The sequence below is a fragment of the Rhinoraja longicauda genome, chromosome 11 (assembly GCF_053455715.1).
Source record: "Rhinoraja longicauda isolate Sanriku21f chromosome 11, sRhiLon1.1, whole genome shotgun sequence".
Classification (NCBI taxonomy): domain Eukaryota; kingdom Metazoa; phylum Chordata; class Chondrichthyes; order Rajiformes; family Arhynchobatidae; genus Rhinoraja; species Rhinoraja longicauda.
The window spans coordinates 500,709-518,562 of record NC_135963.1 but is presented as its reverse complement, the minus strand read 5'-3'; the positions used below and the strand labels follow the sequence as shown (position 1 = coordinate 518,562).

The 17,854-nt window shown below is 59.6% G+C and overlaps 2 protein-coding genes across 5 annotated transcripts in view; one reads left to right on the top strand and one right to left on the bottom strand.

Moving 5' to 3' along the window:
* Positions 1-5,968, bottom strand: part of tyw3 (tRNA-yW synthesizing protein 3 homolog (S. cerevisiae)) — a 37,086-nt gene extending 31,118 nt beyond the window's left edge. For 3 of the 4 annotated variants that reach the window (XM_078407866.1, XM_078407868.1, XM_078407867.1), the window contains exons 1-3: positions 5,798-5,968; positions 4,062-4,142; positions 466-564 (exon numbers count right to left, since the gene is read on the bottom strand). In XM_078407866.1, coding sequence (XP_078263992.1) covers positions 466-564; positions 4,062-4,142; positions 5,798-5,962 — 345 coding nt within the window. In that variant the 5' untranslated portion in view covers positions 5,963-5,968. The remainder of the gene's footprint in view (positions 1-465; positions 565-4,061; positions 4,143-5,797) is intronic. The other variant, XM_078407869.1, reaches the window with a different exon arrangement.
* Positions 5,969-6,184: 216 nt separating this feature from the next.
* cryz (crystallin, zeta (quinone reductase)) overlaps positions 6,185-17,854 on the top strand; it is a 25,297-nt gene continuing 13,627 nt past the window's right edge. The window contains exons 1-3 of the mRNA XM_078408106.1: positions 6,185-6,216; positions 9,290-9,473; positions 11,140-11,292. Of these exons, the coding sequence (XP_078264232.1) occupies positions 9,354-9,473; positions 11,140-11,292 (273 nt within the window). The 5' untranslated portion in view covers positions 6,185-6,216; positions 9,290-9,353. The remainder of the gene's footprint in view (positions 6,217-9,289; positions 9,474-11,139; positions 11,293-17,854) is intronic.

The following is a 17,854-nucleotide window of genomic DNA, read 5'->3' as shown; positions in this document are numbered from 1 at the left end:
TCTTTGGGATATGGGAGGAAACCCATGTGGTCACAGGGAGAATGTACAAACGCTACACACAGACATCACCCGTAGTCAGGATTGATGTATTGAAGAGAGAGTTAGATATAGCTGGAAGGAAGACACAAAAAGCTGGAGTGACTCAGTGGGACAGGCAGCATCTCTGGAGAGAAGGAATGGGTGACTTTTCAGGTCAAGACCCTTTTTCAGACTAATATAGCTCTTCGGGCTAACGGAATCAATGGATATGGGGAGAAAGCAGGAATGGGGTACTGATTGCGGATGATCAGCCATGATCACAGTGCATGGCGGTGCTGGCTCGAAGGGCCGAATGGCCTCCTCCTGCACCTATTTTCTATGTTTCTCTGAACCCGGGTCCCTGGCGCTGTGAGGCAGCAGCTCTACCCACTGCGCCGATGTGCCGTAAAACACAGAGGCGAGGGAAAGGCCAGTGTTTGTGTTTACCAGGAGCTGCGCATCTTCCACCGCACGGCACTCAACGTGAAGAATAAAGGGTTCAAACTTAAACACCGCGTTGTCCTGAGCTGCCTGTAGGCCCGCCACCTGGGAACAAAAGAGCAAGCTGTCAGAGGTGGGAGAACAGCCAGTCTGACAGAACGAATGAATAAATAAATCAATGAATGATACTTTACTGTCACAGGTACCGAGATACAGTGAGGTGCTGTGGTTTGCACACAACCCAGGCAGTGCACAGGTTTCACCACCTGTTCACAAGTTATGGGTGTAGAATTAGGCCATTCGGCCCATCGTGTCTACTCCGCCATTCAATCATGGCTGATCTCTGCCTCCTAATCCCCTTTTCCTACACTTCTCCCCATAGAAGTGTTGGTGCCGACAATGTTACTGAAGTACTGAACAGTCCTATCTGCTCCCGAAGATACACACAAAATGCTGGAGTAACTTAGCGGGACAGGCAGTGTCTCTGGAGAGAAGGAATGGGTGACGTTTTGGGTCGAGATCCTTCCTCAGTCTGAAGTAGGGTCTCGACCCGAAATGTACATTTATACCAAGCCAATTAACTTACAAACCTGTATGTCTTTGGAGTGTGGGAGGAAACCAAAGCACCCGGAGAAAACCCACGCAGGTCACGGGGAGAACGTACAAACTCCGTACAGACAGCGCCCGTAGTCGGGATGGAACCCGGGTCTCTGGCGCAGTGAGGCAGCAGCTCTACCCGCTGTACCACCATGCCGCCCCAGTTTCCTGTTGCCCCTCCACTGATCTTGCCCCGTCTGCTGCCAACTGGTGAAGCACAAAACGTACAAACACACGACGGGGTGAAGGGTTACTGCATACCTGGTTCACTACTGCGAACATACGTATAAGCCCATGAGGCAACGGAGCAGAATTAGGCCATTCGGCCCATCAAGTCTACTCCGCCATTCAATCATGGCTGATCTATCTCTCCCTCCTAACCTCATTCTCCTGCCTTCTCCCCATAACCCCTAACACCCGCACTGATCAACAATCTGTCTATCCCTGCTTTAAAAATATCCACTGACGTGGCCTCCACAGCTGTCTGTGGCAAAGAATCCCACAGATTCACCACCCTTCTTTTATGGTATACATTATTATTTAATAAATCAGGAGAAAACATTCCAACAGCACAAGAGGCAATGACCAGAGGACTCAGATACAAGGGGATCAGGAAATGGAACTGGGGTACAATGGTTTGACAGGCATTGTGTCTGTGCCAACCATCCACACCCCTTCCACACTGATCCCATCTCCATACTGACCACGTCCCCATTACATTGACCATCTCCATACCGACCACCCAGTCCCCTCACCCCACCCCACACTGACCACCCAGTCCCCTCACCCCACCCCCACCCCACACTGACCACCCAGTCCCCTCACCCCACCCCACTGACCACCCAGTCCCTCACCCCACCCCACACTGACCACCCAGTCCCCTCACCCCACCCCACACTGACCACCCAGTCCCCTCACCCCACCCCCACCCCACACTGACCACCCAGCCCCCTCACCCCACCCCACTGACCACCCAGTCCCTCACCCCACCCCCACCCCACTGACCACCCAGTCCCCTCACCCCACCCCCACCCATCACTGACCACCCAGCCCCCTCACCCCACCCCACACTGACCACCCAGTCCCTCACCCCACCCCCACCCCACTGACCACCCAGTCCCCTCACCCCACCCCCACCCCACTGACCACCCAGTCCCTCACCCCACCCCCACCCCACTGACCACCCAGTCCCCTCACCCCACCCCCACCCCACACTGACCACCCAGTCCCCTCACCCCACCTGACCACCCAGTCCCCTCACCCCACCCCACTGACCACCCAGTCCCCTCACCCCCACCCCACACCGACCACCCAGTCCCCTCACCCCACCCCCACCCCACACTGACCACCCAGTCCCCTCACCCCACCCCACACTGACCACCCAGTCCCCTCACCCCACCCCCACCCCATACTGACCACCCAGTCCCCTCACCCCACACTGACCACCCAGTCCCCTCACCCCATCCCATCTCCCAGCACCGGGTCCAGAGGGTTCTCTGCCTCGAGGATTCAAGCGCTGGTGCAGGTGCTAGTTAAACATCGTGAGATTCTCTGCCCCCCCCCCCCCCCCCCCGTGTTCCAGATTCCACCCCCCCCCCCCCCCACCCCCGGGTGAACGATTCCTCCTCAGATCCCCTCACAACTCTGTCCCACTACCTGATCTTTTTTTATTTTATTTTTTTTATTTTTACAATAGGTGCAGGAGTAGGCCATTCAGCCCTTCGAGCCAGCACCGCCATTCAATGCGATCATGGCTGATCACTCTCAATCAGTACCCCGTTCCTGCCTTCTCCCCATACCCCCTCACTCCGCTATCCTTAAGAGCTCTATCCAGCTCTCTCTTGAAAGCATCCAACGAACTGGCCTCCACTGCCTTCTGAGGCAGAGAATTCCACACCTTCACCACTCTCTGACTGAAAAAGTTCTTCCTCATCTCCGTTCTAAATGGCCTACCCCTTATTCTTAAACTGTGGCCCCTTGTTCTGGACTCCCCCAACATTGGGAACATGTTTCCTGCCTCTAATGTGTCCAATCCCCTAATTATCTTATATGTTTCAATAAGATCCCCCCTCATCCTTCTAAATTCCAGTGTATTAAGGTGCTTGCGGCTGCATTTCCACACGTCCTATCACGGACATCCCCCTTGGTTCTGCTCATCCATCGCCCACCTCCTTCACACCAAATACCAACCTGTGGCTTTCCCACGCTAGCTCTCTCTCCCGGCTTTGACAAAGGTCACAGATCCCTTCCCCTCCCCCCTAACACCAAAAAACAACGTGTAATCTGAAGAAGGGTCCCAACCCGAAACGTCACCCATCCTTTTATCTCCAGAGATGCTGCCTGACCCGCTGAGCACTCTGTGTGTCTACCAACCTGTGGCACACTCTCTCCCAGCTTTGACGAAGGTCACAGACGGCTTCTCCTTCCACAGTTGCTGGCTGACCTACTGAGTTTTTTTCCCCAGTATATCCCCCCTACCTCCCCATGTGCAAGACAGTCCCTTTTTCTTGAAACACACACAAGGTGCTGGAGTAACTCAGCGGGTCAGGCAGCATTTGTGGAGAACATGGATAAGTGACGTTTCACAGAAACCTATCCATGTTCTCCAGAGATGCTGCCTGACCCGCTGAGTTACTGCAGCACTCTGTGAAACGTCAGCTATCCATGTTCTCCAGATATGCTGCCTGACCCGCTGAGTTACTCCAGCACTCTGTGAAACGTCAGCTATCCATGTTCTCCACAGATGCTGCCTGACCCGCTGAGTTACTCCATCTTTTAGTGTCTGTCTTCAGTTGAAATCAACATCTGCAGTTCCTCCCGACACTCCTTATTCTGTTGAGATCTGTATTTGGGGAAAGTTTCCGATGCATTTACCCCTCAGATTTCTGGGTGACTGCCTGCCTGTGTTGAGCTCGATTGGAAAGATGAAGTGACAAACCGCGAATGAACGACATAAATCAGAGGCTGTGTTAGGGGCAGAGGGAGAGGAGAGATTCGGTACATACCACATCTTCTTTCTGACACTTTTCGTGGGTCACAAACAGCCAGGGGCAGTTTTGTTTTTGGCCTTCGGTCTCGTCAGTGCCCTGGAGGGATTACAGATGAAGATTGCCGTCATTTATCAAGTTCGCGGCAGGTGGAACTGCTGCCTCATAGATCTAGCCACTTGAATTCAGCCCTGACCTCGCATGCCGACAGTGTGGTGTTTGCACGTTCTCCCTGTGAACTTGTGGGTTTCCCCCGGGCGCTCTGGTTTCCCCCCACGTCCCAAAGACGAGCAGGGTCAGTGGGATAATGGGCCGTTGTGAATTGCCCCCAGTGTGTGGGTGTGAATGAATGAGGAAGGGGAAATGAGGGACGCGGGAGTGTGTGAGGGATGGAGCGTGTAAGTGTGAGGGAGTGAGTGAGTGTGTCAGGAAGGGGAGAGGAATGAGTGTGTGTGGGATGAGGGAGTGTGAGGTGGAATCTGGGGGGAGGGTTGATGGGAATGTGTGGAGAATAAATGGATGAGTTAGTGCGTAGGGTAGGAAAAAACAAACAGCCTTCTGCTATCCAAAATTAGAGGGGATGTGTTTCCAGTGAGGAGCGAGTGGTGTGGACAGGAACTGAGGAAGATTTCTTCCCGGGGGACAGGTGGTAATCCTCACCCCCTTCCCCTCCCCTCCCCTCCCCTCCCCCTCCCCCTCCCCTCCCCTCCCCCTCCCCTCCCCCTCCACCCCATCTCCAGCCCATCTCCAGCCATCACTGCTTCACATCACCATTCCTCCTTCACCCCATCTCGTCTCACAGAAACAGACAATAGGTGCAGGAGGAGGCCATTCGGCCCTTCGTGCCAGCACCGCCATTCAATATGATCATGGCTGATCATCCACAATCAGTACCCCGTTCCTGCCTTCTCCCCGTACCCCTTGATTCCGTGATCCCTAAGAGCTATATCTAACTCTCTCCCGAACACATCCAGTTTGTGAACTCACCCCACCCCTCACTCACACTCACCCCACCCCTCACTCACACTCACCCCACCCCTCACTCACACTCACCCCACCCCTCACTCACACTCACCCCACCCCTCACTCACACTCACCCCACCCCTCACTCACACTCACCCCACCCCTCACTCACACTCACCCCACCCCTCACTCACACTCACCCCACCCCTCACTCACACTCACCCCACCCCTCACTCACACTCACCCCACCCCTCACTCACACTCACCCCACCCCTCACTCACACTCACCCCACCCCTCACTCACACTCACCCCACCCCTCACTCACACTCACCCCACCCCTCACTCACACTCATCCCACCCTCGGTAGACACAAAATGCTGGAGTAACTCAGTGGTTCAGGCAGCATCCCTCCTCTCATACATCCCTCCTCACCCCAACCCTCCCTCCCTCCCTCACACTCACTCACTCCCCCCTTCCTCACCCCCTCCCCATTCACCCCCTCCACTCATTCCCCTTTCCCTCATTCATCCCTCCTCCCCTCATTACCCCCCCCACTGCCCCCCACTCACGGCCACGAGCAGCAGTGTCCCCCCCTGCCCCCCCACACTCTCCCCCTCATTTCCCCCCTCATTCCCCCCACTCTCCCCCTCATTCCCCCCACTCTCCCCCCATTACCCCCACTCTCTCTCCCCCACACTCTCTCTCCCCCTCATTCCCCCCCATCCCCCCCCATCCCCCCCCCCATCCCCCCCCATCCCCCCCATTCCCCCCCCCCCCCCCCCCCGCTCACGGCGAGGAGCAGCAGGCGGCCGGAGCACGAGCTGCAGCTGCTGTAGGCCGCGGAGCCGTTGATGAGCGCGAGCAGCGCGCGGAGCGCCGCGTCCACTCGGCCCTTCCTGCTGCTGTCGGCCCCGGGGCGCAGGCGCAGCTGCTTGCGCGCGGAGAAGGCGGCCATGCCGGAGGGCGGGGCCGTCGTGGCGTGACGTCACTTGGGGGCGGGGGTCCACGGTGACGGGGCGGAGCCGTGGTGAGTGACGTGAATGGGGCGGGGTTAGTGAGCGTGAGGGGCGGGACCTGTGGGGCGTGACGTCGTTTGGAGGCGTGGTCCAGGTGACCGGGCGGGACCGGGTGCCGTCGACGGGGCGGGGCTACGAGTGAGTGACACCCCGGTTCTTGCCGCCAGACGAGCGGCGGCAGCGGCAGCGGCAGGTAGGGCGGCCGCCCGGTCCCTCCACTCCGCCTAGCCCCTCTCACCCCCTCACCCTCCTACCCCTCCCTCACCCCCCTCCTCCCTCACCCTTCTGACCCCCCTCACCCTCCTACCCCCCTCCACGTGACCCCCCACCCCTCTGCCCCGTGACCCCCCACCCCCCGACCCCCCACCCCCCTCCCCGTGACCCCCCACCCCTCTTCCCCGTGACCACCCCTCCCCGTGACCCCCCACCCCTCTTCCCCGTGACCCCCCACCCCCGTCCCCGTGACCCCCCACCCCTCTTCCCCGTGACCCCCACCCCCCTCCCCGTGACCCCCCACCCCTCTTCCCCGTGACCACCCCTCCCCGTGACCCCCCACCCCTCTTCCCCGTGACCCCCCACCCCCGTCCCCGTGACCCCCCACCCCTCTTCCCCGTGACCCCCACCCCCCTCCCCGTGACCCCCCACCCCTCTTCCCCGTGACCCCCCTCCCCGTGACCCCCCACCCCTCTTCCCCGTGACCCCCCACCCCCCTCCCCGTGACCCCCCACCCCTCTTCCCCGTGACCCCCCACCCCCCTCCCCGTGACCCCCCACCCCCCTCCCCGTGATCCCCCCACCCCCCTCCCCGTGATCCCCCACCCTCCCTCCCCCTCCTACCCCCCTCACCCTTCTTCCCCCCTCTCCCCCCCTTCCCCCCTCTCCCCCTCTCACCCCCTTCCCCCCTCTCCCCCTCCCTCCTACTCTCCGCCCCTCTCTCTCCCTCCCCCCGCAGATCTGCTCCTCCACCCTGGCTCACCCCTGTCACAGAGTGAATGGCCTCAGCGGTGGGGGGTGGGGGGGGGGAGGGGGTGAATCAGTAACCCCCACAGTCACACAGCATGGTGTGTCTATACTAGTGCGCTACAATGCTGAGAACTATATTCTGTACCTTCCCCCTTGTTCTATCTATTGCACTTGAGTTTGACTTCATTGTATTTATGTGTGGGCGTTATCTGATCTGTTTGGATAGGGTACAAAATTAAGCTTTCCACAATACCTCGGCACATATGATAATATTAATAATTTAAAAAAACCTTTGACCCAACCTGCCCACACCGACCAACATGCCCCATCCACACTAGTCCCACCTGCCCACACCGACCAACATGCCCCATCTACACTAGTCCCACCTGCCCACACCGACCAACATGCCCCATCCACACTAGTCCCACCTGCCCACACCGACCAACATGCCCCATCTACACTAGTCCCACCCGCCCACACCGACCAACATGCCCCATCTACACTAGTCCCACCTGCCCACGACCAACATGCCCCATCTACACTAGTCCCACCTGCCCACACCGACCAACATGCCCCATCTACACTAGTCCCACCTGCCCACACCGACCAACATGCCCCATCCACACTAGTCCCACCTGCCCACACCGACCAACATGCCCCATCTACACTAGTCCCACCCGCCCACACCGACCAACATGCCCCATCTACACTAGTCCCACCTGCCCACACCGACCAACATGCCCCATCCACACTAGTCCCACCTGCTCACACCGACCAACATGCCCCATCTACACTAGTCCCACCTGCCCACACCGACCAACATGCCCCATCTACACTAGTCCCACCTGCTCACACCGACCAACATGCCCCATCTACACTAGTCCCACCTAGAAACATGGAAAATATTTTTTCGAGCCAGCACCGCCATTCACTGTGATCATCCAGAATCAATAACCCGTGCCTGCCTTCTCCCCATATCCCTTGATTCCGCTAGCCCCTAGAGCTCTATCTAACTCTCTTTTAACTTCATCCAGTGAATTGGCCTCCACTGCCTTCTGTGGCAGAGAATTCCACAGATTCACAACTCTCTGGGTGAAAAAGTGTTTTCTCACCTATTTTAAATGGCCTCCCCTTTATTCTTAGACTGTGGCCCCTGATTCTGGACTCGCCCAACATTGGGAACATTTTTCCTGCATCTAGCCTTTTTATAATTTTATACGCCTATAAGATCATCCCTCATCCTCCTGCCTCCAGTGAATAAAGTCCTCACCTGCGGCACTGTGGAGCAGCGGTAGAGCTGCTGCCTCACAGCGCCAGAGACCTGGGTTCGATCCTAACAACGGGTGCTGTCTGTACGGAGTTTGTACGTTCTCCCCGTGACCTGCGTGGGTTTTCTCCGAGATCCTCGTTTTTTTCCCACACTCCAAAGACGTAGAGGTTTGTAGGTTAATTAGCTTGATATAAAAATGTAAAATTGTCCCCAGTGTGTGTGTGTGTGTGTGTGTGTGTGTGTGTAGGTGTAGGGTAGTGTTAATGTGCGGGGATCGATGGTCAGCGTGAACTCGGTGGGCCGAAGGGCCTATTTCCACGCTGTATCTCGTCCACCAAGGACGACATCCGGAGGCTGCAACGGATCGTTCGATCAGCTGAGAAGGTTGTTGGCTGCAATCTTCCCCCCATTGACGAACTGTACATTGCAAGGGCCAGGAAGCGAACGGGCAAGATCATCCCTGACCCCTCTCACCCTGGCCACAAACTCTTTGAAGCACTTCCCTCTGGAAGGCGACTCCAGACTGTCAAAGCTGCCACAGCCAGACATAAAAACAGCTTTTTTTCCCACGAGCAGTAGCTCTACTCAACAACCAAACGTCTGTAGCCTCCTTGGGCTCTGGTATTTTATTTCATTCTTCACACGTGTGAATTGTAATGTTTTATTATTATTTGTTTACTGTATGTCGTGTTGTTACTTGCGAGCACAGCACCAAGGCACATTCCTTGTATGTGTACATACTTGGCCAATAAAATTTATTCAATTCAATTCAATTTCACGCTGTGAAAACGGAGAGGACGAGACGGAGTTTCTTCCCACAGGCCATCAGGACTGTTAACTTTTATAACTCCAGGGACTAAATTTTGTCTTCTCTGTATTAACTTTAATTTATATGTTGTAACTGTAATTCTTTTTTGTGCACAATCCGCAGGCATTGCCACTTTCATTTAACTGCACATCGTGTATGTGTATGTGACAAATAAACTTGACTTGACTTGACTAAACTGAAAACTAAAACTCTCCGTGTATCTCAGGCCCTGGAGCCCTGGTGAAGTGCTCTCGTCGCGGGTAAGGTGCTCCACTCACCCGCAGGCGGGCATGGCGTCCGGCAAGGCAGCGGGATCCCTGATGCGGGCAGTGCGAGTGTCTGAGTTTGGCGGTCCCTCAGTCCTCCAGGTGTGGGCAGAAGTGCCCATACCCCAACCCAGTGACCACCAGGTGAGTGGCCTCCACTCCTCACTCACCACCTGCGTTAGTGGTTTTGTACACAATTACCTTTGTTCATTTACTCCATGAGTGATAGGAGCAGAATTAGGCCATTCGGCCCATCAAGTCCATTCCGCCATTCAACCATGGCTGATCTATCTCTCCCTCCTAACCCCATTCTCCTGCCTTCTCCCCATAACCCCTGACACCCGCACTGATCAACAATCTATCTATCTCTGCCTTAAAAATATCCACTGACTTGTGGCCTCCACAGCCGTCTTCAAGGCAGATTCACCACCCTCTGACTAAAGAAATTCCTCCTCATCCCCTTCCTAAAGGAACGCCCTTTAATTCTGAGGCTGTGCCCTCTGGTCCTAGACTCTCCCACTAGTGAAAATATCCACTCTATCCAGGCTAGTGTAAACTTGTTGGGCCGAATGGCCTAAATCTACTATCACTTATGATCTTATGATTATTCAAAGACCAAAGTCTTGTCGGCCTGCTCGCTCGGTGTACTGAAGCAGTTCCCGTGAACCCACGTCCAACTCCTCTCATCTCCACTCTTCTCCTCTCCTATCCTCCCCTCTCCTCCTCCCCTCCCCTCCCCACCCCTTCCCTCCCGGCCATCTCTGTGTCCCAGGACACCTCCTGCAGCCGACCTTGAAGGCGCTGGAGGCGTTCCCCTGGTTCCCCTTGCTGCTCGCGTCTGATGTTTCCAGTTCCCTCGTGGTTATGCCGAGTGACCACGGGCCTTTGGGTGGGTTCGCGGTCCCACCGGAGACGGGTGGCGGGAGTGCTGGGCAGTTGCTCCGTGGGTAGGGTGGCGGGAGTGCCGGGCGGTTGCTGTGCCGTGGGTCGGTGGCGGGTGAGCCGGGCAGTTGCTCCGTGGGTCGGTGGCGGATGAGCCAGGCAGTTGCTCCGTGGGTCGGGTGGTGGGAGTGCCGGGCGGTTGCTGTGCCGTGGGTCGATGGCGGGTGAGCCGGGCGGTTGCTCTGTGGGTCGGGTGGCGGGAGTGCCGGGCGGTTGCTCTGTGGGTCGATGGCGGGTGAGCCGGGTGGTTGCTGTGCCGTGGGTCGGGTGGCGGATGAGCCGGGCGGTTGCTCTGTGGGTCGATGGCGGGTGAGCCGGGCGGTTGCTGTGCCGTGGGTCGGGTGGCGGATGAGCCGGGCGGTTGCTCTGTGGGTCGGTGGTGGGAGTGCCGGGCGGTTGCTCTGTGGGTCGGTGGTGGGAGCGCCGGGCGGTTGCTGTGCCGTGGGTCGGTGGCGGGTGAGCCGGGCGGTTGCTCTGTGGGTCGGGTGGTGGGAGTGCCGGGCGGTTGCTGTGCCGTGGGTCGGGTGGTGGGAGTGCCGGGCGGTTGCTGTGCCGTGGGTCGGGTGGTGGGAGTGCCGGGCGGTTGCTCCGTGGGTCGGGTGGTGGGAGTGCCGGGCGGTTGCTGTGCCGTGGGTCGATGGCGGGTGAGCCGGGCGGTTGCTCTGTGGGTCGGGTGGTGGGAGTGCCGGGCGGTTGCTGTGCCGTGGGTCGGGTGGTGGGAGTGCCGGGCGGTTGCTCCGTGGGTCGGGTGGTGGGAGTGCCGGGCGGTTGCTGTGCCATGGGTCGGTGGCGAGTGAGCCGAGCCGGTGTGCCGGGACCGTCCCGGATCCGGTACTAACGGAATGTGGTCGGCTGGTTTCCGTGTCAGGTGCTGATCCGTGTGCATGCGTGTGGCGTGAATCCCGTGGAGACCTACATGCGATCTGGAACATACGCCAGGAAGCCCAGCCTGCCCTGGACCCCCGGGAACGACGTGGCTGGCGTCGTCCAGCAAGTGGGCCAGCACATCACCGCCTTCAAGGTAGCCGCCCCCCCCACCCCCCCACACCACCGCCTTCAAGGTAGCCCCCCCCACACCACCGCCTTCAAGGTAGCTCCCCCGAACCCCCGCCACCCTACTCATCACCGCCTTCAAGGTAGCCCCCCCCCCGCACTTACAGCACGCAAACAGGCCCTTCAGCCCACCGAGTCAGCACCGACCCGCGATCACCTCGCACACTAGCACTATCCTGCACACACGAGGGACAACTTACAATTCACAATTTACAATATCAGCGGGGATTTTACATAAAAGTAGGACACAGAGTGCTGGAGTAACTCAGCGGGTCAGGCAGCATCTGTGGAGAACATGGATTCAGTTACTCCTGCACTTTGTGCCTTTTTTTTAAGACTAGCATCTGCAGTTTCTTGTTTCCACAGGGGCTTACATTTTTTGTAGTCTCTGCAGGAAATGTTTAGGTCTGAACTGGACTGAAAGGCTTTGGTCTCGAGCAGTGACTCAGGGTGAATGACCATCGCAGGGTCAGGCGCTGGGTTAACGATTGACCGATGGGCAGCGGGCAGCGGCCCGGTCTGACGGGACGGAAGGACAGGAGAGAGAGGGGGAGTACAGGCTCAGTGCCCACAAACGCCCATCATAGGTTAACCCACTCATTCCTGGGATCGTTCTTGTAAACCTCCTCTGGACTCTCTCCAGAGCCAGCACATCCTTCCTCAGATATGGGGCTCAAAACTGCTCTCAATTCTCCAATTGCGGCCTGACCAGCACCTTATGGAGACTCAACTCAGAGCTGAGAGGTCACTGGGAGGGGGTGAGGGAGGGGGGGGAGGGGAGGGGGAGGGGGAGGGATCTCCAGAGCTAATGCCTGAATACCTGGGGGCCACCCATTGTCACATGAGTCTTTAAACTTTAGAGATACAGCGTGGAAACAGGCCCTTCGGCCCACCGAGTCCACACCGACCAGCGATCCCCGCACACTAACACTATCCCACACACACTGGGGACAACAAAAAAAACTTTACAGAAGCCAATTAGCCTACAAACTTGGAGTGTGGGAGGAAACCGGAGCATCCGGAGAAAACCCATGCAGGTCACGGGGAGAACGTACAAACTCCGTACAGACAGCCCCCTTAGTCGGGATGGAACCCGGGTCTCTGGCGCTGTGAGGCAGCAGCTCTACCCGCTGCGCCAGCATGCCGGACAATGTCGAGAGAGAGTTTAATTGTCATATATACCGACATCTCAGCCTCAGAGGGCAGTGGAGGCCAATTCTCTGAATACATTCAAGAGAGAGCTAGATAGAGCTCTTAAGGATAGCGGAGTCAGGGGGTATGGGGAGAAGGCAGGAACGGGGTACTGATTGAGAATGATCAGCCATGATCACATTGAATGGCGGTGCTGCCTCGAAGGGCCGAATGGCCTCCTCCTGCACCTATTGTCTATATTAACAAAACCCACCATTAACATATAATGAAAACATCAACAAATTATTAACTACCAGAGTTAAAAAGCCAGAAGTCCACAGTTCAACCAACAACAGGTCATCGTGAGGTTCACAAATAAAATGCATCATCACCTACCCACACCCCCCTGGCCACACTCTCACTGACCCACACCCCCCTGGCCACACCCCCCTGGCCCACACCCCCCTGACCCACACCCCCCTGGCCACACTCTCACTGACCCACACCCCCCTGGCCACACTCTCACTGACCCACACCCCCCTGGCCACACTCTCACTGACCCACACCCCCCTGGCCACACTCTCACTGACCCACACCCCCCTGGCCACACCCCCCTGACCCACACCCCCCTGGCCACACTCTCACTGACCCACACCCCCTGGCCACACTCTCACTGACCCACACCCCCCTGGCCACACTCTCACTGACCCACACCCCCCTGGCCACACTCTCACTGACCCACACCCCCCTGGCCACACTCTCACTGACCCACACCCCCCTGGCCACACTCTCACTGACCCACACCCCCCTGGCCACACTCTCACTGACCCACACCCCCCTGGCCACACTCTCACTGACCCACACCACCCTGGCCACACTCTCACTGACCCACACCCCCCTGGCCACACTCTCACTGACCCACACCCCCCTGGCCACACTCACTGACCCACACCCCCCTGGCCACACTCTCACTGACCCACACCACCCTGGCCACACTCTCACTGACCCACACCCCCCTGGCCACACTCTCACTGACCCACACCCCCCTGGCCACACTCTCACTGACCCACACCCCCCTGGCCACACTCTCACTGACCCACACCACCCTGGCCACACTCTCACTGACCCACACCCCCCTGGCCACACTCTCACTGACCCACACCCCCCTGGCCACACTCTCACTGACCCACACCCCCCTGGCCACACTCTCACTGACCCACACCCCCCTGGCCACACTCTCACTGACCCACACCCCCCTGGCCACACTCTCACTGACCCACACCCCCCTGGCCACACTCTCACTGACCCACACCCCCCTGGCCACACTCTCACTGACCCACACCCCCCTGGCCACACTCTCACTGACCCACACCCCCCTGGCCACACTCTCACTGACCCACACCCCCCTGGCCACACTCTCACTGACCCACACCACCCTGGCCACACTCTCACTGACCCACACCCCCCTGGCCACACTCTCACTGACCCACACCCCCCTGGCCACACTCTCACTGACCCACACCCCCCTGGCCACACTCTCACTGACCCACACCCCCCTGGCCACACTCTCACTGACCCACACCCCCCTGGCCACACTCTCACTGACCCACACCCCCCTGGCCACACTCTCACTGACCCACACCCCCCTGGCCACACTCTCACTGACCCACACCCCCCTGGCCACACTCTCACTGACCCACACCCCCCTGGCCACACTCTCACTGACCCACACCCCCTGGCCACACTCTCACTGACCCACACCCCCCTGGCCACACTCTCACTGACCCACACCCCTGGCCACACTCTCACTGACCCACACCCCCTGGCCACACTCTCACTGACCCACACCCCCCTGGCCACACTCTCACACTCCACTGACCCACACCACCCTGGCCACACTCTCACTGACCCACACCCCCCTGGCCACACTCTCACTGACCCACACCCCCCTGGCCACACTCTCACTGACCCACCACCCCCTGGCCACACTCTCACTGACCCACACCCCCCTGGCCACACTCTCACTGACCCACACCACCCTGGCCACACTCTCACTGACCCACACCCCCCTGGCCACACTCTCACTGACCCACACCCCCCTGGCCACACTCTCACTGACCCACACACCCTGGCCACACTCTCACTGACCCACACCCCCCTGGCCACACTCTCACTGACCCACACCCCCCTGGCCACACTCTCACTGACCCACACCCCCCTGGCCACACTCTCACTGACCCCACACCCCCCTGGCCACACTCTCACTGACCCACACCCCCCTGGCCACACTCTCACTGACCACCACCCCCTGGCCACACTCTCACTGACCCACACCCCCCTGGCCACACTCTCACTGACCCACACCCCCTCTGGCCACACTCTCACTGACCCACACCCCCCTGGCCACACTCTCACTGACCCACACCACCCTGGCCACACTCTCACTGACCCACACCACCCTGGCCACACTCTCACTGACCCACACCCCCCTGGCCACACTCTCACTGACCCACACCCCCCTGGCCACACTCTCACTGACCCACACCACCCTGGCCACACTCTCACTGACCCACACCCCCCTGGCCACACTCTCACTGACCCACACCACCCTGGCCACACTCTCACTGACCCACACCACCCTGGCCACACTCTCACTGACCCACACCACCCTGGCCACACTCTCACTGACCCACACCCCCCTGGCCACACTCTCACTGACCCACACCACCCTGGCCACACTCTCACTGACCCACACCACCCTGGCCACACTCTCACTGACCCACACCACCCTGGCCACACTCTCACTGACCCACACCCCCCTGGCCACACTCTCACTGACCCACACCACCCTGGCCACACTCTCACTGACCCACACCACCTGGCCACACTCTCACTGACCCACACCCCCCTGGCCACACTCTCACTGACCCACACCACCCTGGCCACACTCTCACTGACCACACCACCCTGGCCACACTCTCACTGACCCACACCACCCTGGCCACACTCTCACTGACCCACACCACCCTGACCACACTCTCACTGACCCACACCACCCTGGCCACACTCTCACTGACCCACACCCCCCTGGCCACACTCTCACTGACCCACACCACCCTGGCCACACTCTCACTGACCCACACCCCCTGGCCACACTCTCACTGACCCACACCCCCCTGGCCACACTCTCACTGACCCACACCCCCTGGCCACACTCTCACTGACCCACACCACCCTGGCCACACTCTCACTGACCCACACCCCCTGGCCACACTCTCACTGACCCACACCCCCTGGCCACACTCTCACTGACCCACACCCCCCTGGCCACACTCTCACTGACCCACACCACCCTGGCCACACTCTCACTGACCCACACCCCCCTGGCCACACTCTCACTGACCCACACCCCCCTGGCCACACTCTCACTGACCCACACCCCCCTGGCCACACTCTCACTGACCCACACCCCCTGGCCACACTCTCACTGACCCACACCACCCTGGCCACACTCTCACTGACCCACACCCCCCTGGCCACACTCTCACTGACCCACACCACCCTGGCCACACTCTCACTGACCCACACCACCCTGGCCACACTCTCACTGACCCACACCACCCTGGCCACACTCTCACTGACCCACACCACCCTGGCCACACTCTCACTGACCCACACCACCCTGGCCACACTCTCACTGACCCACACCACCCTGGCCACACTCTCACTGACCCACACCACCCTGGCCACACTCTCACTGACCCACACCACCCCTGGCCACACTCTCACTGACCCACACCCCCTGGCCACACTCTCACTGACCCACACCACCCTGGCCACACTCTCACTGACCCACACCACCCTGGCCACACTCTCACTGACCCACACCCCCTGGCCACACTCTCACTGACCCACACCACCCCTGGCCACACTCTCACTGACCCACACCACCCTGGCCACACTCTCACTGACCCACACCACCCTGGCCACACTCTCACTGACCCACACCACCCTGGCCACACTCTCACTGACCCACACCCCCCTGGCCACACTCTCACTGACCCACACCACCCTGGCCACACTCTCACTGACCCACACCACCCTGGCCACACTCTCACTGACCCACACCACCCTGGCCACACTCTCACTGACCCACACCCCCCTGGCCACACTCTCACTGACCCACACCACCCTGGCCACACCTCACTGACCCACACCACCCTGGCCACACTCTCACTGACCCACACCACCCTGGCCACACTCTCACTGACCCACACCCCCCTGGCCACACTCTCACTGACCCACACCACCCTGGCCACACTCTCACTGACCCACACCACCCTGGCCACACTCTCACTGACCCACACCCCCCTGGCCACACTCTCACTGACCCACACCACCCTGGCCACACTCTCACTGACCCACACCACCCTGGCCACACTCTCACTGACCCACACCACCCTGGCCACACTCTCACTGACCCACACCCCCCTGGCCACACTCACTGACCCACACCACCCTGGCCACACTCTCACTGACCCACACCACCCTGGCCACACTCTCACTGACCCACACCACCTGGCCACACTCTCACTGACCCACACCACCCTGGCCACACTCTCACTGACCCACACCACCCTGGCCACACTCTCACTGACCCACACCACCCTGGCCACACTCTCACTGACCCACACCACCCTGGCCACACTCTCACTGACCCACACACCCCTGGCCACACTCTCACTGACCCACACCACCCTGGCCACACTCTCACTGACCCACACCCCCCTGGCCACACTCACTGACCCACACCCCCTGGCCACACTCTCACTGACCCACACCCCCCTGGCCACACTCTCACTGACCCACACCCCCCTGGCCACACTCTCACTGACCCCACACCACCTGGCCACACTCTCACTGACCCACACCCACCCTGGCCACACTCTCACTGACCCACACCCCCCTGGCCACACTCTCACTGACCCACACCACCCTGGCCACACTCTCACTGACCCACACCACCCTGGCCACACTCTCACTGACCCACACCCCCCTGGCCACACTCTCCTGACCCACACCACCCTGGCCCACACTCTCACTGACCCACCCACCACCCTGGCCACCCACTCACCCTGACCCCCACCCCGGCCACACTCTCACTGACCCACACCACGTGGCCACACTCTCACTGACCACACCACCCTGGCCACACTCTCACTGACCCACACCCCCCTGGCCACACTCTCACTGACCCACACCACCCCTGACCACACTCTCACTGACCCACACCACCCTGGCCACACTCTCACTGACCCCACACCCCCTGGCCACACTCTCACTGACCCACACCCCCTGGCCACACTCTCACTGACCCACACCACCCTGGCCACACTCTC